Source organism: Rhodnius prolixus, unplaced genomic scaffold (genome assembly GCF_049639745.1).
Source record: "Rhodnius prolixus isolate KJV_2025 unplaced genomic scaffold, Rpr scaffold_1, whole genome shotgun sequence".
NCBI lineage: Eukaryota > Metazoa > Arthropoda > Insecta > Hemiptera > Reduviidae > Rhodnius > Rhodnius prolixus.
This window is the reverse complement of record NW_027411581.1, coordinates 3920736-3947131: the sequence shown is the minus strand read 5'-3', so window position 1 is coordinate 3947131 and position 26396 is coordinate 3920736. Positions and strand designations below refer to the sequence as shown.

The 26396-nt window shown below is 35.1% G+C and overlaps 1 protein-coding gene across 1 annotated transcript in view; it reads right to left on the bottom strand.

Moving 5' to 3' along the window:
• sev (receptor protein-tyrosine kinase sevenless) overlaps positions 1-24526 on the bottom strand; it is a 120357-nt gene extending 95831 nt beyond the window's left edge. Inside the window, exon 1 of the mRNA XM_074125081.1 lies at positions 24171-24526. Coding sequence (XP_073981182.1) covers positions 24171-24383 — 213 coding nt within the window. The 5' untranslated portion in view covers positions 24384-24526. The remainder of the gene's footprint in view (positions 1-24170) is intronic.
• Positions 24527-26396: the final 1870 nt, after the last annotated feature.

Below are 26396 nucleotides of genomic sequence, written 5' to 3'. Positions count from 1 at the left end.
TCCTAGAACTTTCTCAGCCTGTTTGTCCTTAATTCAGGAGAGCTATCCCCCAGTAAATCTGGGAGCGTTGGAGGTTACTTGGATTTCAATAGGAAATGTTTAACTCTAACCTCCGAATTTCCCCGCTCTACTTGAAAATTCCTTTAGAGATTCAGGATTAAAAATCTACTGACGGATTTTGTTCAGGAAAGGAGTATTTAGTAGGGAGCACTCTGGAGAGTGGTTGTTATGTGGAGGTTATCTCCAACTCCTGGTGGTTCCCACTTGGACTTCGTTAAGCAACCTGGTTGAGTTCCCACTATCTAAAGTTAAAAATCATCAACCTCTTTATTCCTAGATAAAGTTTCTCCCACAAAAAGTCCTGAAGTGACCGTCCTTAAGTTCTCCAAATTTTGGCAAAAATAAATAGTTCTGAATTAAAAGAAGAACTGTAATCAAAAGCGAAGACATCGACTTTTGTGTAGTCGACAAAAAAGGTTTTTAAGTTTATAATATTTTGAATGTGTGTGTATGTACGATAAATGTCAAAATGAAAAGTTATTAAAGTGCATAAAAAAGGCACGATTAAAAGTTGAACTTTATGAATTAAATTTAGTAAATTTAACTATTATTCTCATATTAACTATAATTCCGGTCCATGCACCAGATTGTTTTTCCTGAATTAAGGATATTTCCTGATGGTTATACACTCTCTGATCGGTGGAAAAATCGGCTCACGCTATCGCAACTAACAGCTTAAAGGTTATGTTTACATTAATATTAAACAGCTGACATTCTTCGCAAGGTTGCCAACTGAATTTTTTAAAAGTTTAAATTCCCTGCATTTTTCACCTTCACAAAAGTCTGTTTGTCTGTTACCCTGGTAATTTTTTGAAATAAATTTTGCTCAATTTATTTAGAGGAAGTATTAATAATTTGCAGGTCCACACCGTTTTGGTATGCCTAAAGGGGTTCAAAATAGAATTCCATTTTTGAGATATGTTTTTACAATTTAATTTTAGAATTGAAATTAGGAGGAAAATTGTGTTCAACTCCAGATATTTATTTGATTTTCCTTATTCCATACATAAATTACCCCTCGAATTCCCCCCCCCCCTCCAACGCTCTTCAGTATACATATATACAGAGGTTAATTAATGAAAATTCCAAAGCTAATATTGAATGAACATTTGAATACCTCAAAAATAAACATTTTGATTGTGTATTTGGACAAAGGATTTGTTTTAATTAATTTCCTTCATTAGCATGACTTCTTTTTTTTTTAATCAAATCGAATTGGGATAAATGAAAATTAAAATGAACTCTAGCGAGTATTAAGCCAGGCTGTGAAAACTGTTGTGACATTCCTCTATTTAAATATGTATATATATAATGACCCAGTTTTCCTAATTAAAAATACAGCCAAACCACTATTCGCTAATTACAATTAGCTGTTAAAAATTGACAAATCCATGGGAAATTCAAGCGTACAGGTGGCTCAATGTTCTAAAAAAAGAAAAGCTTAGTATGTAGTTTAGAAATAAAAATAGAAATACGGGACGAGTCCTATACCCTTACGCCACTGCAGCCACAAGAGGCTTATTGTGCCTTCCCCTTTTTTGAGTCTAATAGTCGAAACCCTACCTTCTAAAAAGGTTAAACACTTTCCCTACCAGTCCCTTTTGCTTTACTATCTCCTTTGGCCTCAAAGTTTCAAAGATATCATAGCACAACCGCTCGATTCGCAAACACAATCGAACCAACCTTGTGAGAGAGGCCGTTTCCACCTCTTCTTGACCATGATTCCAAGCTAATAAGGTTCCACCTTGCACAGATACTTCCTGGAACCCTTATTATGTCCTGCGTAATAATAATAATAACCTGAGAGGTTAAAGTATTACTAAAATTGAGTTTGAACGCAATCCTTAAACCTGAAGGATCTCTTTATTCAATGGTTAGTGAATGAAAAAAAAAAAAATGGCTTCTAGGCTATTCTGTAATCTTCGTATTGGTTGGTAGGCTTTTCTGTGGTGAACTGTTTGGATTTCTTTACTGGCGAGAACAACCACAGTAAGCCTAGGCGAATTAAATCAAAGAAAGAAGCGCCACGGTAGCCTGACGGTTATGGGCTAAACCCGCAAAGCTAAGATGTATTGCGGTACTAGGCTATATTCCCAGTCTATACCTTTAATGGTTAAAATGAGAAATTTACAGTAAAGTAGTTTGCTAGTCGCCTCCGTCCACGACACCTAATTCAGCAGTTGGAAGTAAAGCCCGCCTGAAAAAAGAGGCATTACTTGACTAAAACAAAGAAAGCGTCACAATCATCTGTTGCCTTGTGCTTTGTGTCGCTAGTTACCATGTCAGTTAGAATTACTCTTTCATTCATTTAATGAAAGTAATTTTTCAATTAACTTGAATAGTTATATACATATGGTTGAATAAGTTTTATTTTTATCAACTGCTCTTTTGTTTGATAATAATAATAATAATAATTTATAGGCAGTATTATTATTAATAATTATAATAGACATTATTGCCTTTTGTATTAACTAAATTTAATAAATGCGTAAGTTGTAATACCGGAAATTATTATCTGTATTAAAGTATGATAATAAAAGCTTAGGTATCAGCTCACTTAATTGATTTCGGCCGATGCCCAGTTCAATTGAATTGTTCAACTATGTTTACGTCTGTTTGCGATCTTGTTATGTTTTGGAAATAGGTTTTATCTTTTCTTCTCATAAAAAGCTAGGATATTCGGTAGTTGTTGGTCCTGGACGTTTGGAGTAGGGATGTCTGGCTGGAGGATAGTGGTTTTCATTAATTGCGACTTACTTCACTTCTAGAGGATTGCCACTGAAGAACTGGAAAAGTGTATACCCATCTCTTCCTGGAACCATCAACCTCTTAAATTTAGGTACCATGTTCAAAAATACCTACCCTGGTACTCCTCTCTTCTCTTTCTGGAAATTTCCTGGTACATCGTAGGACTCTAAATTAGGAGCGTAGAACATTCTCAGGCTATCTGGAAAGCACTGGATTTGATGCTCTTTAACTGTAGTCTTCCATCTCCCTTATTAGAACTTCTGTGGAAAATCTAAGTGAGCAGTTTCATCTCTTGTTGATGCTGTAAATAGGGGGGGGGGCACACAGATCTGTTTGGTCGCAGTGCAGTATCATCTCTTAACGATAAAATTATTAAAAATCGTTCAGAAGTGTGAAAAAGGCAGCGTTTAAAGTTCTAAGATTTGGTTTTATTTGACTTACTTAATTTTCTAATAATGGAACGATTCTTCTGTGAATCTGAGATGGGTTACATAAAATTGGTAATCGATCGCAATACAAGAAGTATCAGGCGCCACGGTAGCCGAGCGGTTAGAGGCTAGACCCGCAAAGCTGAGATGTATTGCGGTACTAGGCTATATTCCTAGTCTAAACCTTTAATGGTTAATATGAGAAATTTTGCAGTAAAGTATGTTTGCTAGTCGCCACGGTAGCCGAGCGGTTAGAGACTAGACCCGCAAAGCTAAGATGTTTTGCGGTACTAGGCTATATTCCCAGTCTATACCTTTAATGGTTAATATGAGAAATTTTGCAGTAAAGTATGTTTGCTAGTCGCCACGGTTGCCGAGCGGTTAGAGACTAGACCCGCAAAGCTAAGATGTATTGCGGTACTAGGCTATATTCCCAGTCTATACCTTTAATGGTTAATATGAGAAATTTTCCAGTAGAGCATGTTTGCTAGTCGCCTCCGTCCACGACACCTACGAGTAATTTGGTAGTTGGATGTAAAGCCTGCCTGAAAAATTAGGCAATTACTTTACTTTACTATTACTCGACGAGTAACTCAACTAAAATAATTTGCATGGTAAACATGCGCTAGTAATGAGTGGATTTAATTTATTGGTCGCTCCCTCTCCTCTTTCTGGAGGGGATAAAGAGAGATATGTACGTAATCGGCCTTGATATAGTTTATTGTTAAATTTTTTTTTTTTTTTTCTTTTATCCAATTGTACAGAGCATGCGCACACTCTTAACATTCCATCTTTCGGTGTGTGTGTGTGTGTGTGTGAGCATCTAAATATATAAATGTATTTATTGTGTATGTATGTGTGTAAATGTATTTGTTTGTCATCCTGTTCAGCTCTATTGTTGCCCATTTCCTGTCCAATGTGCCCTGAACAAAAGCTGTCTTTCCCCGCCTCCAACCCAACCCCCCGCTGCCGTACACCAGTCTCTCATACAGCTCCATTTTATCATCCTCACGTTGATTAAATCTCTACTCATTCATGATGTTACCGCTGGAGAGAGCTGACGAACTACCGGTACGGAGAGAAAGTAAAGACAGACATGATGCGAACATTCATACGGTTTTCTTTTTTTGTATTTTTTTTTTTTTAACTCGGACTTTGTACTAAAAAGATAGTTACTCTCAATATTATACACCTCAACAAAAGAGTACAGTTGAAGAAAGCATGACCTTCACAATCTTCCCGTAACTGAGAATTAAACAAACTTTTTACCCACATAGTTCTGCCATTTTGATAAAGTTCTATGCTTCCATTTTGAACAGATATCATTTTATTCGCAGATAAAATCTAGCCAATAGAAAAACAATATAATATAAAAACTTCTTTTGATTGGCTGCTTTAAAATAAATCGCAACGTTTTAATGATTTTTTTTTTGGTGAATAAAACTATGATATTATTGAGAAAATAAATGGATTGCAGATAATGTAAAATATAAGTAATTGTTCCCCTGGTGATTTAATAGACGATAATCGTAGACTTAATGGCCTCTAGGGAGGAATTATTTTGTGATAAAACTGTACTTAATTCTAAAATTTATGTCCGAATTTATCTTGAACAATAGTAGTATAAACTTTCACTTCAATCGTTTGGAGAGTACAAAACAGAAAAACTCTTTCACATAAAGCTGTTCTAAAGTGTTGTTATACTTTAATGATAGTAATACGACCTTAGAAACAAATGCAGGATTGGAAAAGGGTGGGGGTCATACTGAATTGCTCTCACAATCGCATAAAATCTCTTTAGAATATAAAAGTTAAAAAAAACACCTAAAGGATTGATTGCTTTGGTTATTCAAAATTATTATTAATTATATTAAAATAAAAATAAAAAAAATACGAGATATGCTGTAGCTACAAATTATTTGTCATTTGAATTTCTCTCACTGCACTAGATGAGAAAATATGGCGATCATATCTTCTTTCCAAAAAATGAGTTTTCGTAAGAAATATGTCCTGTGAGAGAAAAAAAGAAAAGAGAAGTGGTTTTTCACACAAATTAGTCAATCTGTATGAATGTGGGTAGTCTGCATAACGATAAAACGATAAAACGCGGACATTTCAATAGGCTTATTCAACAAATTAGTCTATCTGTATAAATGTGGGTAGACTGCATAACGATAAAACGATAAAACGCGGACATTTCAATAGGCTTATTCAACAAATTAGTCTATCTGTATGAATGTGGGTAGTCTGCATAACGATAAAACGCGGACACTTCAATAGGCTTTTTCATCAAATTAGTCTATCTTTATGAATGTGGGTAGTCTGCACAACGATAAAACGCGGACACTTCAATAGGTTTATTTAACAAATTAGTCTATCTGTATGAATGTGGGTAGTCTGCATAACGATAAAACGATAAAACGCGGACATTTCAATAGGCTTATTCAACAAATTAGTCTATCTGTATAAATGTGGGTAGTCTGCATAACGATAAAACGCGGACACTTCAATAGGCTTTTTCATCAAATTAGTCTATCTTTATGAATGTGGGTAGTCTGCACAACGATAAAACGCGGACACTTCAATAGGTTTATTTAACAAATTAGTCTATCTGTATGAATGTGGGTAGTCTGCATAACGATAAAACAATAAAACGCGGACATTTCAATAGGCTTATTCAACAAATTAGTCTATCTGTATGAATGTGGGTAGTCTGCATAACGATAAAACGCGGACACTTCAATAGGCTTTTTCATCAAATTAGTCTATCTGTATAAATGTGGGTAGTCCTCAAAACGATAAAACGCGAACACTTCAATAGGCTTATTCAACAAATTAGTCTATCTTTATGAATGTGGGTAGTCTGCACAACGATAAAACGCGGACACTTCAATAGGTTTATTTAACAAATTAGTCTATCTGTATGAATGTGGGTAGTCTGCATAACGATAAAACGATAAAACGCGGACATTTCAATAGGCTTATTCAACAAATTAGTCTATCTGTATGAATGTGGGTAGTCTGCATAACGATAAAACGCGGACACTTCAATAGGCTTATTCAACAAATTAGTCTATCTTTATGAATGTGGGTAGTCTGCACAACGATAAAACGCGGACACTTCAATAGGTTTATTTAACAAATTAGTCTATCTGTATGAATGTGGGTAGTCTGCATAACGATAAAACGCAAAAACTTCAAAAGGCTTTTTCACCAAAACCAGCGAAACGTAAGTGCCGTTTTATACTGAAACGATTTTTCGAATTTTTGAGTTTTTTTTTTTACTCACTTTTTGTACTCCGGGATCTTAGAACAATTTTTGGCACGATTATAATATCTTCTCTTACTATAGTAAGAGCAAGTAAGAAGGCAATTACACTCATGCGCAGAATGGACTAATTTTTTTTCTCTTTTTTCCTACTTGTATTATTTCATTTTTTATTTGTATTTATTGTTCATTTTTTGTTTATTATTACTGATATGTTTTTGTCTGAATAAAAGTTGACAAATAATATAACTGACATAATTGAGGAAAGCAGACATGAGAAATATTCTCTCTGCCATAAATTTCTCTTAAAAAACAAACAAACCGTATTTTCATCCTTTATCCGCCTTTCTATGTATATTTAGTAAATACAATACTGACGCAATGGGTTTATGTATTATTCCATGAATTAACGACGTCACAATCATCATCAGTCTTGCTTGATGACTAATTATTTAGACGCTAGCGCTACTTTGTTCCACCATTTCGTCATTCTACTGTCTTGGAATAATTCTTTTTTTTAAAAAAAAAAAAAAGTTACTTTCCGTTTTACTATGTTGGCCATTAATTAAGGAATAATCCTCCAGCTGTCATTGTATTCATTATTGTGGCCCTCCATGGGTGGGCCTAGCCCTATATTGTTCCTAAGACTTCTTCTTTTTTTATAAGGCCACACAGTTATCTATAACACTAAGAGAAGTTATTGTTATTGCCCCAGATTTATCGCTTTAAGATTTCACCCGAAATGTCGTCCGTTTTGAGATCCTGTTTTGTACGAAAATGTTTCAATTGGTCTCTTTTTCTGTATGTATGTGTCTAATTTGAATACGAAAAATTGCTGATGTAAGTATATCCTAAGTAAAGTAAAGTAAAAGTAAAGTAAAGTAAAGTAATCGCCTATTTTTTCAGGCGGGGCCTAACGTCCAACTACCAATTAGGTGTAAAGTAAAGTAATTGCCTATTTCTTCAGGCAGACTTTACTTCCAACTACCAAATTAGGTGTAGTGGACGGAGGCGACTAGCAAACATACTTTACTGCAAAATTTCTCAAATTAGCCATTAAAGGTATAGACTGGGAATATAGTCTAGTATCGCAATACATCTTAGCTGCGGGTCTAGCCTCTAACCGCTCGTCTATCGTGGCGACTAGCAAACATACTTTACTATAAATTTCTCATATTAACCATTAAAGGTATAGACCGGGGAATATAGCCTAGTACCGCAATACATCTTAGCTTTGCGGGTCTAGCCTCTAACCGCTTGGCTTCCTGTATCTCCTAAGCAGTTGATAGTTTTCTGGTTTGACCAAAATGGAAGTAAGATATTGAACATACAGAAAAAAAAAGAAGATAAATTTTTATGAAATGTATAGTAGAAGATGCGCTGAGGACCAAGTTTTCTAAGAAGATGATACATTATTACTTCCCTAAACCTCCCCCACACAACTTCAGAATTTAAAGTATCAAACTTAATGAAGTCACTTTACAAAGTTAATTACATTTTGTAATATTTCTTTTTTTTTTTTTATTCTTTTTTTTTTTTTAAAAGCAATAAGACTTTACAACCTAACATTTTAAAGTACTTCATTTTCGTTTTGTAATTAAGGCTGTAGTTTTTACACCCACTTTACTGCTCGGTTGTTTGAATTATACGATTTGCAATGTTTTGAATTAAGTAGATTTTTAATTCATAAAATATTTCATGCAGATTTTGCTTCAAAGTTCTATCCCATTTATACAATCTCCTACCGTAAAATTTATAATTTTTTTTTTTGTATTGTTAAACCAGAAAGTTCTTCTTTTATCAATTTTGATCGATTCACTATGTAACATTAAAATCATTGCCTAATGAAGTTCCAAAATTGAAGAAAATTATGAAAATCATACGCTACTTTATACGTAATAAATAGTAGGCAATGTTTTCTTTACTGGATTTGTTAATATTCCAAAAAGAGAAATTCGTATTGTAAAGTAAAGTATCTGCCTATTTTTTCAGGTGGGCTTTACCTCCAACTACCAAATTAGGGGTCGTGGACGGAGGCGACTAGCAAACATACTTTACTGCGAAATTTCTAATATTAACCATTAAAGGTATGGACTGGGAATACAGCCTAGCACCGCAATACATCTTAGCTTTGCGGTTCTAGCCTCTAATTCGTATTAGGTGTGTTTATACGAATATTTTTCAGTTTCTTTCAGTCAAAATACTTTGGCATTCATCAAAGATCTTAAAAGAAACATTAACAAGAGACACAAACAATGCGACAAACCACAACAATTTATGTATATAACAGTTATGTTACCTCCCGCAAATTTTGTATTGCATGCATAAACTGACACGCTTAATTAATGTACACAAACGATCTCGCTCTAGAGAAAGAGAGAGAGAGAGTGAGAGGGAGAGAGTAATGTTTTAGTTCGGCTATTTGGAGCGCAGAATAATTACGAGAATGGTCATCAGTAAATTAATCAGTCATCACTTCCAATTAGTGCCATCAGGCTCCAGTGCTATGTGTAGTGTGTGTGTGTGTGCACATTAATACATTATGGACATACATGCATACATACATGTATTCATTATATTATATTGTACTAGTTACTGGGTAACCAAAGGTTACAGGAGAAGGCCTCACTAAATGCCTCCATAAATTTGTTTATGGAGAACATCAAACTATTGCTAACTGGTAACTAACTATTTTGTACAATAGTCGCACTAATCTGCATTCATTTCATCCAATCTAAATTCATTCACTATCCTAGATAGACCAAGGTTAGATTCTATGAATGGGAAACCTTCAATTTCCACGATTTCCAAACTAACCTATTCTTATCAAAGTACATTCAAAGTAAAAGATCATGTTTATTAATGGTAAAATAGACTTTAAAAAATAATAAATATAAAACTAAGCTTTCTGTACAATTCTTCAAACGAAAGTAATATAAATGTGTCTTTATTATGTTCTACTCAAAAATACGTAGTAAAGTAATACCTATTTTTTCAGGTGAACCTTACGTCCAACTACCCAATTAGGTGCCGTGGACGGAGGCGACTAGCAAACATACTTTACTATAAATTTCTCATATTAACCATTAAAGGTATAGACTGGGAATATAGCCTAGTACCGCAATACATCTTAGCATTGCGGGTCTAGCCTCTAACCGCTAGACGCTCACCTTATGTTTTACAATTAGTATTTAATAATTTAATAACCATTTGAAGAACAATATTAAACCCATACAAAGAATAAAGGAGAATTTTAAGTCGAAAGTGGAAAATCAAGAACAACTAAAAAAGAAGTAGAGATGAGTGTTTTTATCAGGAGTGCAGGAGTTGTTAACGATGCGTGCGCATGCATTATTCTGGGATGTTTCATGCAATTTTGCCATTATTATACTTCCTACTTTTTTTCTTACCCTGACGAAAAATGGGAAATAATGATGCAAAGTAAGATAAGATAAGTAGATTTCCATTATTAGCTCTCTATTCAACACTAAATTACTAAAAAAAAAAAATATTCTTTTAAAAGTATCTACTTTCTTAGAAACGTGACGACAAAGAAATAATTAAAAAAAAATAAGTTTCTAATTGAATTCCAACCAAGCCTCAAACTATGAAATAACATGAATTGTTATAAAAATTAACGTGTAGAACTCAAGCAACAGGTATGCCCAATGGAGCGAGCTGTTAGTCGTTCATTCGAGTGACCAGTCTGTCGGTGTGTTTCATATTCTACTTCAGAAAAAGAAACCAAATGAAAGTCACTCACACGACTTTCTCTTACTTTCTATTCTCAAGGTCAAATATTCCACAAAAATTGCTTAATCTAAGACTTCAATTCAATTCCTACAAACATTTTTTAAGTTTATAAAACTGTAATGACACTGAAATATAACTTTTTAGAGAAGCCTTGCAAAAAACCTCTACCCAAGAACTGCCTTAAAAAGATTTTCATAGAAGAATTAAGAAGAAATGTTATAAATTTATGTGCATCTAACGTGCGCCTACGATAAAGTTTACGATAAAGCTTAGGAGCCATTGAACCATCCAGACTAGCGTTTAGAGGCTAGACCCGCAAAGCTAAGTTATTAAGATGTACTAGGCTATATTCCCAGTCCTATACCTTTAATGGTTAATATGAGAAATTTATAGTGAAGTTGTTTGCTAGTCACCTCCGTCAACGACTCCTAATTGGGTGATTGGTGATAGAATATACAGGGTGTTCATTTTAAGACGGCTCAAATGCATTTCATGCTTAAACGGTTGTTCTGAGCGAAAAATGGTAGATGAAAAATTTGTTGCCTGTCACCTCTAGTTTCAGAATATGTGACTTAATTTTAGATTCCTGCCCGCATACGCGGCTGACGCGCGACCAAAAGTGACGGTTAGTAGTTGACCCCCATTTTCATATACACAGTTTTAAAGAGTATAAAAAGTAATGAAAGAAACCGGAAACCGCGATTCGATATTTTCAAAATTAAAGGTGCTAGGCCATTTCAAAATTTGGTATTTTTAATCATATTTCAATTTTTTTAACTTGTTATCAAAGAGAAAGAAGAGCACGCGATAGGTCATTTTTATGTATTTTTTCATCCCCTTTCTACTAAAAATATTTCCATGGCCGTAAAGCTAGTATTTTTATTAATATCGGGAAATAAGTCGTTTTCCGAGTGATTTTTCTGAGAAAAGTCAAATGTTAAGAGCTTTAGACGTTTAAGCATGAAATGCATTTGAGCCGTCTTAAAATGAACACCCTGTATATATATATACCTACATATTTTTTTTAGTAAAATGAAATGGATTGATACAAAGTCTGTAAAGAGTAAAACTGCCTAGGAACGTACAATGCACTAAAAAGAAGGCAAAAAATCGAAAGTTTTCATGAATCAAAAAGGGAGCAATGAAAAATAAATAAATGCATCATTTTGAGTAGAAGAGTTTTCTAGAAGTAAACTAAGATTCTTTAGAATCATCTTGGTACAGCATCAATTGGTTCCCTCTCCTACAACTGACAGACATATTGTATATTCATTTTTGTCAATTAGACAAATTAGAAAAAAAGAAGTCTAATTAAACTAATAAATGAATAGACACCAAAATAAAAGCCCAACTGTCATCAATTCATTAAAGCAAGCACAGCTGTTGTCTTGAATAAATTTCACGGCCTACTAAATCATTAAAATCAATTTTAGTTCGTAAATTTTTTTTTACTGTTTTCTTAAAATTACTTTCTATCTTTTTCTTTTTTTTCAAATGAATAATAAAAATTGTCCCAGTTATTTTTAGTTTTGTTAGTCCCGTATTTATTATTGTTAAATGTCTGTGAGGAGGGAACCCCCTGCGCTACCCAAACCCCACTATGTGCCCATAGTAAATTGTAGCAAGAAACCCAGTCCCAGGTCAGAGCCACCTAAAAATCACAGCATCAGGAGAAAATGATTATGCCCCACCAAGTTCAATCAATTCTTATCGAAGATTCTAAACCTGAGCTCTTCATACCCTAAAAAAAAGAAACAATTCATCATAAGATAGATGCATGTTTCCTGATCTTTTTTTCAGAAACGACCGACCAGGAGAACAGGAGAGCAGAGGTTCTGTATATTATTATTTAGTATATATTATTATAATAGTTCTGTTTTTTTTTTTCCGGCGCATCGACTGCTGAGGTCATTAGCGCCCCTCATCATTTTAATCTTCTCTCTTCTTTTAGCCACTCGAGCTGGGTCGGCACGCGGTTCCTTCGGGCTTCCACATACTGTACCTTGCTCAGCATGGTAGGGTGGAGCCCAGGAATAGTTCTGTTATTATTATTTTAGGCGCCACGGTAGCCGAGCGGCTAGAGGCTAGACCCGAAAAGGGTACTAGGCTATATTCCCAGTTTATACCTTTAATGGTTAATTTGAGAAATTTATAGTAAAGTATTTTTGCCAGTCGCCACGATAGCCGAGCGGTTAGAGGCTAGACCCGCAAAGCTAAGATGTATTGCGGTACTAGGCTATATTCCCAGTCTTTACCTTTAATGGTTAATATGAGAAATTTATAGTGAAGTTGTTTGCTAGTCGCCTCCGTCAACGACTCCTAATTGGGTGATTGGACGTAAAGCATGCCTGAAAAAATAGACATTTTTTCTTTAGACTTTTTTTTTGAGGATGTACTTAGAAAGAGGCGAAATTCGGCACTGTTCTAATGTACGTTTCAGTACATAATGCGGTTCTAACGTCATTATAACATTTATCAGTAGGAAATGATTTTCCAAAATTCTGTCTTGGAAGAAAATCACAGTTTACTTATAATAAGTCATTATTGAAAACGGTTTTGTTTCTAGTTTTTCGTAATTAACTAGGTAGTGAAATGTTAGGGCTTACTATCCTTTAGTTAAGAAACTTTTTCTCAGGGAATATCGATATCGGTGAGGATCTAGGAAACTGCGGCTCACATATCTTCAACGATATATCATTTTAAAATAGGAAACATGCGTGATATTGACGTCACTCTCTTTTCCTTACAAATTCTTGGTTTTTAAGAAACTTCAATTACGTAAACAAAAATATGAGGGAAGTTCACTCTATATATTTTTATCAAATAAATATACTATTAATAGAAAATAGAACACAAACAATAGAAAAATAAATCAACTATCAACAATCTTTGGTCAAAACACAATGATAATTATTATTTATAATGCAAAAAAATAAAAAAAAACGTCTATATTTCTTTTCCGGTCTCTCTTTCGTTTATCCTAACCACAACTCTGATATTTTCTATTCAACTACTATTTAGGAAACCATAGATTTATCAGGGTTTTTATCTATTGTGTTTTTGACTCGAATAAAACAAAATTGTGGTGAACCTCAACTTGTTTTCCCTTTATTTTCAAGCTTCTAATAATTATTATTTTAAACTTAAAGCGCGTCAACATCTGAGGTCATTAGCCAATGGAGCCAACCTCCGTACAGTGTTCTCTCTCGTTACAGACAACACAGTTCATCACCAGATAGTAAAACGTAATAATCGCCTAGAAAGAGAAGCAGCTAGAGATTCGAACCCGTGATCAGCGCTTGTAAATTCAGAAAGCTTACCACTTGAGTTATTCCTATCCATATTTTTAACAATTATTTCCCTTCAGGCGCCACGGTAGCCGAGCGGTTAGAGGCTGGACACGCAAAGCTAAGATATATTGAGGTACTAGGCTATATTCCCAGTGCTATACCTTTAATGGTTAATATGAGAAATTTATAGTAAAGTATGTTTGCTAGACGCCACGGTAGCCGAGCGGTTAGAGGCTAGACCCGCAAAGCTAAGATGTATTGCGGTACTAGGCTATATTCCTAGTCTATACCTTTAATGGTTAATATGAGAAATTTATAGTAAAGTATGTTTGCTAGATGCCACGGTAGCCGAGCGGTTAGAGGCTAGACCCGCAAAGCTAAGATGTATTGCGGTACTAGGCTATATTAATCTTTTCTTTTTTTTGGACAATAAGTTCAGAATTAAGGTAGTTGTAGCCCCAAATTGTTTTAAGCCTTCTTTTTTTCTCTTCTTTCATCTTTTATTTAATCGACTATAAGTAATGGTGTCAATAGACGTGAGCTCACTGAATATTCCGAATTCTAAGTTGTGGTCTTTTATAGTGATATCCAGGAAGTTAAGAGTTCTAAAAGTTCTCATAATGTGTGAATTTTATGCTGGGATTAAGGCTGTTTAGGTGAGTCAATAATTTGCAACGTTTGAGTAGGAGTTGTGAGTCGTCATCATAACATGTTTAAAATGTTGCGCCGAATTATGCCTTCAATAGCGGAACCCACGTTCTTATTTATATGAACTTGATACCTTTTAATAAACCTTTTCACTTAACCTTTTGAACCGTAAGTTTTTTGGTTAAAGAGATTTTATATACAGTTTGGTTAGTCAATTTTCCAAATTACAAAAGCAATTGTGTAGTGAAAAAACTACATAACTACTACTACGGAACAGGAAGTGGGAGAAAAAATATGGAAGTGTGGGTGGAAAACTCTTTTGAATTTCTAAAACAAAGAATTTACCTAATAAAAATTTACAATTCATCACAATTGTGGTCGGCATCATCATCGTGGAACCACTGGATTTCCATCCGATGTAACCCATCAAAACTAGGCTACGAACTCACACACGCGCACACTGGTAAACTGGAATGATAATTCTAAAGCTTTCGGCAAGTAAGATAATGTTACGTAACAAATCTTTTCTTTGTTTTTTTAAGGAGCTAGAGTTGATCCCTTCAGGTTCCACTTCCTTCCTGTCCTTTTCTCTTCGCCATCAACATAATCATTCCCCAGTGAGTAGAAAAAGGAAACTTTTTTCCTACCTACTTCCTTGTCCCAAGTTTACAATAATAGCCAGCTCTGATTTTACACAGATTCACTGGACCTAAAATTATCTTCCTCTCTTTTACCACACTCCTTGCTTCTGTGATGACGCGTTTGAAGTAAAGTGGTGATGGTGGTGGTAGAGGAGATTTGTTGAAGAAGTTAGTTGAAGAAGATGGAAAAAGCCTCCTTGAGTCCCTAAAGCCCCAATGGAATAAGATTAGGAAGCAATTTCCACAACAGATGAGAGCTGTATTAATATTGCTGGCAATGATATAATCAGACAGGGCAGTGGGATAAAACCGCTTCTACCTCCCCGCAGCCTCTCGTCTTTGACTATCAACTGGTTGACCTCCTTTTTCCCAGCTTGTGCCTGCGAGGGGAAGGGTTGAAAGTGTAAATGTTTTTCCTCGTTAATAAGGTTTGACAAGGAAAAAAGGGCCTTTTTTGGGGGGAGAGGGATAAAAATTATCTCTAATCTTTTAGATTAAATATTATTTATATATTAATTCTCGTTACTTCCGGTTACTTTATCCGGAAATTGCTAGAGTCCTTTTGGTGCCTGAAATTTCCCTCTCAATAAACGTGCCTCTCGCTGTGTCAGGAAGGGGTAAAAAGTGTCCCAACCCACAGCTGAGATTTTAGGTATCTTTTGAGGAGTTAAGGAGGTAGATAAATAGCCTTATAACGTCTGGGGAGAAGTTAGATTGGTCCAGAAGATCACCAGGGATGCTAGTGAGTGGTGAACTGAAGGTTTGTTGAACTTTCCAGAAAGCCAACATAGTTACCAGGTGTGGGACAGGGATTACCATCCCTGGGTGCGTTGATGTGGGAGCATATTAGCTCTAGTTCTTGCTGAGATTTCTCCTGAGAGCTTAAATGGTTATTAGGTATTGAAGGAGTACTTTTCAAATCTGTGGAAGACTAGCTAGATTAATCTAGGAAGATTAATTAAGGATTGACATTAAGAAGTTAAGGAATGCTTCCAGTTCATCCATGATAGTTATCAGGAATTAAAGTAAAGTAATCGCCCAGTTTTTCAGGCAGAGCTTAACGTCCAACTACCAATCAGGTGTCGTGGACGGGGATGGAAGCTCATATTTTATAAAAAAAAAAAAAATTTTTTCTAACAAATGAAAAGTAGTCATAAATGGGATTCAAACTGGGGATCTCCCTCTTACAAAGCCACACAATCGACCACAAGACCAACACCCGCTATATTATCAGGTGTTATGAGGGTACATACCCCATTTAGAATCCTTCAGTTGCTTTTAATTTCTACAAGCCTTCTTCAATATATCTTAGGAGGGCATAAGAAGGGGATGAGATAGGAGGAATGGGAATGTTTATCCCTGATTGACAGCTCTTATCATCAATTTTCTTTTAACTTGGCATCCTTACTTTACACTTACACTTAGATCTACCAAATATTATTTTAAACACAGTATCAGGAATGGGCTCTTCCCTCTAGAGAGTAATTTCGGTTTAATGGACAGTTTTCCAAGCAGTATAATTCTTACAAGAAGTATGTTTCAGATATTCAAAGAAAACTGAAGAAAATTGCTGAGTTAGAACCTTGAGAAAAACTAGTAAGAGGAAAATCAAAGTGAATGTTTACTCTAGGATATCCTAATAGTCGTAAAGTATTTCGACCGTTTCGCCATGACATTTCTACACTGTCGAGTGGTTATTGCAAATGTCAAACAACTAGTGTGGGAGTGTTCAAGAGAAATGAATGTAATTTCCCAAATAGTTTGCAAAGAAGAGATAATTGATAGTTAAGATGGTGTCGTGGACGGAGGCGTCTAGCAAACATACTTTACTACAAAGTTCTCATATTAACCATTAAAGATATAGGTCGGGGAATATACAACCCGCAATACATCTTAGTTGTGCGGGTCTAGCCTCTAACCGCTCGGCTATCGTGACGACTAGCAAACATACTTTACTGCAAAATTTCTCATATTAACCATTAAAGCCTAGAACCGCAATACATATTAGCTGTGCGGGTTTAGCCTCTAACCGCTCGGCTACCGGTAGCTACATGTAAAGCCTACCTTTAAGAATAGACGTTACTTTACTTATACTTTTTTTCTTTTTTTTAGTTGGGGATGGAAAGATCGTGTCAAATGTTAAGGATTCCGGATTTGTGCAGAAGTAACTATTAATGCAAATTTTCAACCGATTGGGACGTACGATTACATTGCAAAGTATAGAGTAAATATAATAAAGAATTTACAATGTGCAATCTTGTAGTAGATGCATCATGATAACAAATTACATCAAATTATAGCATTTATTATCTCCAAGGTTTTACCAGCATCTGATTACTGAGTTTGAAGATTCAGGTAACCGTGGTAACCATGCAATTATTCAGATTATTCGGAAAGTACTAACCACAACTTAATTTTGAGTCGTGACAGTGATGCTATATACTTTTAAGTTTTTATTTAACACATACATAAAGTATTGGTTCAGAGCCAATGTCGAGAAAATTGAAAATTTCTTGTGTAAAGGAGGAAAATTGAGGTATTTGAGGTACCGGGAAATTGAGATATTATCTCCAAACTCGATTTCTATCTGCACATTTTTAGCCCCTTTTCTGTACACGAGAAACACCGAAGACTACGGAAAATTGACTTTTTTAGAGGAAATCTACTTACTTTCCCAGAAGTATCCTTGACAGAATTTTCCATAGGAAAAACATTTTAAATAAAAGCTCTAGATCTATAGACATGCAACTAGAATGCCAAGTTTAAAGAAAATTGTTAGAGCCGTTTTCGCGAAAATCCGGTACTTCAGGTTGCTTGATTTTCACTAAAACTTATGGCATCCTCTCTAGAGGTAACTAAGCGAAATGTAACAGTGGAACTTTCTGCGGTTTGGGGGGAGGGTTAGTTACTGGTTACATTCATGGACCAAATTGTGGAAACCCCACTTATTTTTCCTCTAGGGCCCCTCAAAATCGAAAATCGGCACGATTACATTGCCTTCTTTTACTTACTAGAGTAAGAGAAAGTGAAAACTATTTAAGATATGGATTGGAAAACTAAAGTAGAAGGAAGTAGTTGGGGTACCCGCAAGCAGATTTTTCAATCTTTGCTATTTTTGAAAGATAACAAACAGATGGGTTTAACAGGTTGATATACAGACAAATACCGCACACAATACATACACACGCTCGCACACGTTGGTAGCGCTCTGTGGACGCTTAATTTCATAGCAAGGCCAGCCTACTTCCGTTCTGACAGGTCAACGCTGATTGGTGCATAGCTAGTTTGCAAACAATTCAATAACAAATAACTTCCTTTTTTTCTTCTTCTTATTTTATTATAGTTTTGTGTGTTTATGTTATACAAAAAAAATTAATTTTATCATTTTGTGACTTTAAGTAAAGTAAAGTAAAGTAAAGTAAAGTAAAGTAAAGTAAAGTAAAGTAAAGTAAAGTAAAGTAAAGTAAAGTAAAGTAAAGTAAAGTAAAGTAAAGTAAAGTAAAGTAAAGTAAAGTAAAGTAAAGTAAAGTAAAGTAAAGTAAAGTAAAGTAAAGTAAAGTAAAGTAAAGTAAAGTAAAGTAAGTAAAGTAAAGTAATTGCCTATTTTCTCAGGCGGGCTTTACGTCCAACCACCAATTAGGTGTCGTAGACGGAGGGGACTAGCAAACATACTTTACTGCAAATTTTTCATACGAGAATTAACCATTAAAGGTTTAGACTGGGAATGTAGCCTAGTACCGCAATACATCTTAGCATTGCGGGTCTAGCCTCTAACCGCTCGGCTATCGTGGCAACTAGCAAACATACTTTACTATAAATTTCTTTTATTAACAATTAAAGGTATAGACTGGGAATATAGCCTAGTACCGCAATACATCTTAGCTTTGCGGGTCTAGCCTCTAACCGCTCGGCTATCGTGGCAACTAGTAAACATACTTTACTATAAATTTCTTTTATTAACCATTAAAGGTATAGACTGGGAATATAGCCTAGTACCGCAATAGATCTTAGCTTTGCGGGTCTAGCCTCTAACCGCTCGGCTATCGTGGCGACTAGTAAACATACTTTACAGTAAATTTCTCATATTAACATTAAAGGTATAGACTGGGAATATAGCCTAGTACCGCAATACATCTTAGCATTGCAGGTCTAGCCTCTAACCGCTCGGCTATCGTGGCGACTAGCAAACATACTTTACTATAAATTTCTTTTATTAACCATTAAAGGTATAGACTGGGAATATAGCCCAGTACCACAATACATATTAGCTTTACAGCTCGCCTCTAACCGCCTGGGCTAACGCGGCGCTTATTTTATGACTTTAATAATTTTGAATTAAATTTAAATTTAATTACATTTCGCAGTAGCACGCGTGTTTAATTGAATTCCTTGACTGGTTTCGGACTAACTTCAGTATTCAAATCAGTTTGGTGCAGAAAATGTAATCTACCTCAGTTCGAAACCGGTCAGGGATACAAATAAACATGCGTGCTTCGACGGATAACATCAAAGATATTACCCAGCATTGCCAACCTAAACCACAATTTTCACTTAAATGAAACACTTTTGTTTGTAAATATTAAAACTGTCCGGTAGGACAGTTGTATAAGGGTTGATCGTCAAAAACTGCACGAAAAAGCGTAACGTTGAAAAACACCCAACTTTGACAATTTTTTTCTCTTTTTCTATAAAAGATAAAATTCCCAAATTTTCTTTAAAATAAAGGGCAAACCCTCCTTTATAACTGTAATTTTTTTGCAACAACCCAGATCTAATAGGTTTCGAGAAAAAAGTTGCCAAAAATGAGCAAAAACCGCTTTTTCAAAAAATGTTCTTGTTCTTGTTCTTGTTGTTACCTTTTTTGTAAACAACGTAGCGCCTAAACGCGCGAACCGATTTTCATGAATGAGGTGTCATTCGATTCGGAATTTTATGTAGATGTGCCTTTTGGAAGTCTCGACGCTGTACATTAAACAAGAGAGGAGTTAGCCCCCTTAATGTAAGGCCCCCTCCAAAATTATTATTACTAATTACTCTGTAAATCTTGGCCCGATTTTGATAAAATTTGGTAGGATGATAGGGTTAGGGCTCCCCTACGTAACATTAAAGCGGCGATCAGCTCTTACACTTGCTGAGGGGAAGTATTGCAATCGTTGCAAATTATCGACACGTGAACCGATTTTCATGAATGAAGTGTCATTCGAATCGAAATTTTGTACAGATTTGCACTTTAAAAGTCTCGACGCCGTGCCTCATAAGGAGGGGAGTTAGCCCCACCCAAATAAGGCCCTTTCTAAAACTATTATTACCAATATTTCTATAACGCTAAATCCGATTTTGATAAAATTCAGCTCGAATAAGTGGTTAAAGCTCCTCTACGTTGCTGATGCTCTTGCACCTACTAAGAGGAAGTACTGCAATCGTTTAAATTATCAATGAGTGAACCGATTTAAATCAATGAATTGTCGTTCGATTAAAAAATCTTTGCCTCTTTGCCTTTTAGGGAGAAGTACTGCAATCGTAGTTTATTTTTCTTACTCCTCTTAAAAGGAAGTACTGAAATCGCAGTTTAATTTTGCTATTTACGTACAAATACCTTCCTATGTTATTCAAAACGCTTTTTCAAAAAAATTGTTATTGAGGATGGTTTGGGGGAACGCAACTATAATCATTCTTTAAAAAGAATCTCTCCAGTGGTAGTTACGGTTCCGACTTAACACCTTATCAGATTATAATGATAGAATTGCTTATTCCAAAGTTTAAAAAAATCTGTAAAGAAGATATGTAACTTTGTAAAATAGACAAAAAGGAAAATCTATCCAAAACGTACAAAAATCTCCTTAACAAAAACTTACAGTTTCAAATGTTAAGTATAAGGGTTGATTAATCGCCAAAAGGTACACAAATCAGCGTGTACCCAACATTTCATTAATACTTCATTAATAGTCAAGTAATTCTACTGCATTAATTTTCATTAATAAGTTATTTTTTAGAATTTATTAGATGTCACAGACCCTTATGCTGGCCACTTCATTTATAATATTTTTTGTTATAATTATGATAAATCACATATATATGTACATGCATGTTAAAGTAGAACAAGACAAAGTTAGAGTAGGCTACCGTCTTGAATTCGTCTTACCGAAATATTCGTGAGCACAAATAACACACAGTTAATAACAAGTAGATTATTCAACAACAATTATTGATTTCTCAATTGTAATTTAATTTAGTCCCCCTAATTTTACTTATAGTAAAATGCTGGAATAATTAGCTGTCCTAAAAATATGTATATCTACATATATATGAACAAGCATGTTAAAGTAGAAAAATACAAAGTTAGAGTAGGCTACTGTCTTGAATTCGTCTTACCGATATTACATATATACAACATTGTGGGATGAATACCTAGATTGAGAATGTAATTGAAACTATATTATTTGCGATAAAGCCAGATAATTATTATCTATTATTATAAACGTTTGACTACTTCATAAAATAACAATTGCTTTAATCAAACAATGAACTTAAACCGACGATTTTTATTTAAAAATAAAAATATATAAATGAAATAAACAAAATCATTGATGTAAGTTTTTTATAAAAAAAAGTTTTGAATTTTTTAGCCTCATAATTTTTTTTTTATTTTTTGTAACGTTTTTCTTTTTAACCTGTAATTAATAGTTTGATTATTATAAATAACTAGATATTACAGTCAATCTACAGTGCTACTTGAACATATTATATTTTGTAGACGAAAATGGCCAGCATAAGGGTCTGTGACATCTAATAAATTCTAAAAAATAACTTATTAATGAAAATTAATGCAGTAGAATTACTTGACTATTAATGAAGTATTAATGAAATGTTGGGTACACGCTGATTTGTGTACCTTTTGGCGATTAATCAACCCTTATACTTAACATTTGAAACTGTAAGTTTTTGTTAAGGAGTTTCTATAATGTATATAAAATTATAAAGTATGGCACGTGTTGTAAATATATTTAATGTAAGCTAACAGAAAGAAATAAATGATTGGGTCCTTCTTTTAAAGTTGTTTTATCTGTATACATATACACACTCACACACACACAAATACATAAACACATAGTGAATGACTGGCAAGGCAACAAGTGGCCATATTTATCTCAATCATTATGGTCGTAGTATTATAGATCTCAAGTCTAGGATTTATACTGTGCTTCTTATTGTTGATAATCAGTAATGACTATCGGTCAGTCAGCCCCGCTCGTAGTCAATTCACGTAATCACGCATACACGCACATTTGGAACAAGATATATTTTCTTAAGATTTATTTATTTGTTCTTTTGTATTTTTTTTGTGAGTGATAACTAGCCTAACTGAGATTTAAATGAAGCTTGTAGAATCTAATAGAAATATATTGTACTGCAATAAAGATATCTCGAATGAAACGGTTCAACTTCCTAGTATCTCTAACGGACATTTATCGTACAAGATAAATTTCTATTTGCTCTGTTACAAAATCTAATAACTACAATTTCACTTAAAAATCTCTGCCGAAAAAAAACACGTTACTCGAACGTTTTCAGTTTCCTTTTCGAGATATGCTACGCGATGTCCATGAATTAGGCACACATGTAAGAGTGGATCTGAGTAGTTGGAAAGTCTAGGCTAAACGAGACATTAGACGTTAGAGGGTGGCTGTGGGTTTAAAGGGCTATAAGCCTTTCTATTTTTATTATAATCAGAGATTTTAATTTTTGGAAATATTAAATTGAATAGCTCTAATAACTTCAATTATACGTGACTAACAGATAAGTCGTTCCGCTTCGGAGCACAGGGATTTCGTCTAGTGCATAATATAGTTTTTCGCTTATTTTTTTTTTCTGTCTATTTCCGACCGGTTTCGAACTTTCATTCAGCTTCAGTGGTTGATTTATCCAGTGGTCGCACAATTTTTTTTTACTTTCAATTAGTAAGGTTCATTGCAAAACTTTTAATGACTTAGTTTAATAACAGCTAGTAGGTATTGCAGGATGTTTTATTAAAAATAGTTACATTTTTTATGGCATCTAATAAGGCGCCACGATAACCGAGCGGTTAGAGGCTAGACCACCAATGCTAAGATGTATTGCGGTACTAGGCTATATTCCCAGTCTATACCTTTAATGGTTAATATGAGAAATTTATAGTAAATTATGTTTGCTAGTCGCCACGGTAGCCAAGCGGTTATAGGCTAGACCCGCAATGCAATGATGTATTGCGGTACTAGGCTATATTCCAAGATTATACCTTTAATGGTTAATATGAGAAATTTATAGTAAAGTATGTTTGCTAGTCGCCACGGTAGCCGAGCGGTTAGAGGCTAGACCCGCAAAGCTAAGATGTATTGCGGTACTATACTATATTCCCAGTCTATACCTTTAATGGTTAATATGAGAAATTTATAGTAAATTATGTTTGCTAGTCGCCACGGTAGCCAAGCGGTTATAGGCTAGACCAGAAATACAATGATGTATTGCGGTACTAGGCTATATTCCAAGATTATACCTTTAATGGTTAATATGAGAAATTTATAGTAAAGTATGTTTGCTAGTCGCCTCCGTCCGTATGTTGTATGTTGGTAGTAGAACGTTAACCCAGCCTGAAAAAAGAGGCAATTACTTTACTTTTTTTTTTACTTCATTAAACATTCACAACTATCGCAAGTAAATGCAATAATTTTTAAAAGTGTTCCGCTAAATATAAAAGCCTATAAATAATGGGTGTAGACGATGATTATTTCTCCGAGAAGCTGAAAGGAACAGGTCTGCAGAGCTATACTCTGAAACCACACGCCTTCCTGATCTGAGTCAGGCGAAGATCTGTCTGAGCATCCGAGGTGTGTCCGAGGACCTGACAAAAGATAGTCCACAAACTGAAAAGGTTTTCTCACAGGGTATTATCAGTTTAGTGGGCGCCAGCAAAATATATTTAAGGAACTAAACAACAAGACGTATTCTAACTGATGCCATTAATACAAGAAAATTTAGACCGCTCCTGAGAGATAGTACCGCAATACATCTTAGCTTTGCGGGTCTAGCCTCTAACCGCTCGGCTACCGTGGCGACTAGCAAACATACTTTACTATAAATTTCTCATATTAACCATTAAAGGTATAGACTGGGAATATAGCCTAGTACCGCAATACATCTTAGCTTTGCGGGTCTAGCCTCTAACCGCTCGGCTAGTGTTTCGCCTATGGTGAATGTTTAATATTGGTGCACTTCTTGCGACAAATTCGCTTACAAATCATTCACTTTAACCTTTTATATTATATGTATGTTTTAATTTGATAATGTAGAGTTTTACCTGTAATGGACAGTGTAATTTACACTGTGTGACTAAATCTGCTGGCGAAGTAGCAATTCCAACAGTGCTCGTGGAAGATTGGACGCTGTCAGTACCAGTGCCTGTTGTATCTGCTGATCGATGAATATTACCGTTTGCATTACTGCTGCCACTATTTTGATGAACAAGCGCTAAAGTCTGTAAAACTAGATAACATGTCAACTTGTTTTCCATTTCTTTTTTGGAATTGGCCAGCAGGTCAGCCGGGATTAATTGTGCCCCTCAATTGGGAGAAACAGAACTTTACACTATAAACGATTTACACATTTTTTTTTCTTTAAAGTTATTCTCAAACGATATTAGAGAATGCGGGCAAAATCAGCGTGTTCACTGAATGATACGATAATTTTTTTCCCCCCTTCAACAACACCCCTGCTTTTTGCCCGAATTGAGACGAAAGTTTACGTAAATTAATAAACAAAGGAAAATCCTTGAAAAACGTTGAACTTTCCCGAACTTTGTAAGGCTCGAATGCGTCTTTTTTCTTTTTTTTAAATAAATATTGTAAAAAAATAATTTAAAAAAACGGAACTACCACTACATAAGGGACCTGTCCAACTATAATAGTTAGTTAAGCCGAACTAGCTTCAACCGTTCCGCCACCAAGTTAAACCCTTGACAAAAACAGTGATGTGGTGGGGGAGATCACTTGTTCATTTACGGAGAGAATGTGTGTGTGTGTGTGTATTTCTCTCTCTTTGTCACTAACACAAACACATGTTAGTTTGTGATGGTGGGGTAAAATGTTTACCGGATGGACATTGGTTCACTTGTTACATTAGTTTGTGCGCTTCCCCCCCCTCTCCACCTCACTTCCCCACTGTACATCTAGTTACAGGAAGTGTTGCGATGTCACAATTTCGAAATTTCGTTTCTACAGTAAATAAAGCGGAATAAGCATATGAAATTAAATAAATAAATTCTATTATCGAGATTCCGTTATCGAGAAAAATAAATCGATTTAGTAACGTTACACTGTTAACAGATTTTGATCAAAAGCTTTACTCGTACTCAGTAAAGCGGCCATTTCTTAATTAGGCTGGGTCGAACACCAGAAATTTGGTCGATTGCTCAGTAAAGTGCACCATCATTAACATTATCGACGGTTACTTTATGATGTAACAATATGCATCCCTTATTATTTCACAACTTTTTACTAATGTGTACTCAGTAGAGGATTTCCTGTTCTTTTTCGTGGAACACAGTACCGGACATTACCTGGCAGAATGTCGTCCGAAGATGCTTATAGTACTAAATGCCTATTTTTTCAGGCAGCCTTTACGTCCAACTAACAGTTAGGTGTCGTGGACGGAGGCGACTAGCAAACATACTTTACTATAAATTTCTCATATTAACCATTAAAGGTATAGACTGGGAATATAGCCTAGTACCGCAATACATCTTAGCTTTGCAGGTCTAGCCTCTAACCGCTCGGCTATCGTGGCGACTAGCAAACGTACTTCACTATAAAATTTCTCATATTAACCATTAAAGGTATAGACTGGGAATATAGCCTAGTACCGCAATACATCTTAGCTTTGCGGGTCTAGCCTCTAACCGCTCGGCTATCGTGGCGACTAGCAAACGTACTTCACTATAAAATTTCTCATATTAACCATTAAAGGTATAGACTGAGAATATAGCCTAGTACCGCAATACATCTTAGCTTTGCGGGTCTAGCCTCTAACCGCTCGGCTATCGTGGCGCCTCGAAGAAGCTTATGGTACCTCCATAAAGGAGACCATTCTTTATATCAAGCATAAATCGATATAGTTATAAATTTAAGATCATTAAGAACTGAAAATGATTCTGGGGGGGCGACTTTCTGTAAAAACCCTTTCTAAGCCAAGCAATTTTTTTCTTCTTTCCTGTGACTGTAGAAGTCTTAAGATGTGGATGGATTACTTCTAGATTGGGATGCCTGCTTTCTAAATTTGGATCAATGAGGAGGGCTCTTCTAGGGTCACAGATTCATCTTACGAGAAGTAAAGATAGTTTTAGTGCCTATAGTTCTGGAGGAGGCTGGCCACACTTTCATAAGTGAAAAGACGTTTCCGGGTTGATGATAGTGCCTGAGGCAGTTGCAGCAAAAATCAATGTAAATAAAGTTATGCAAGGATGAATCCTTAAAGCTTACCCAGTCCCTTATCAAAGCTAAAGCGTTACGATTGTAGTGGGTATGCTTAC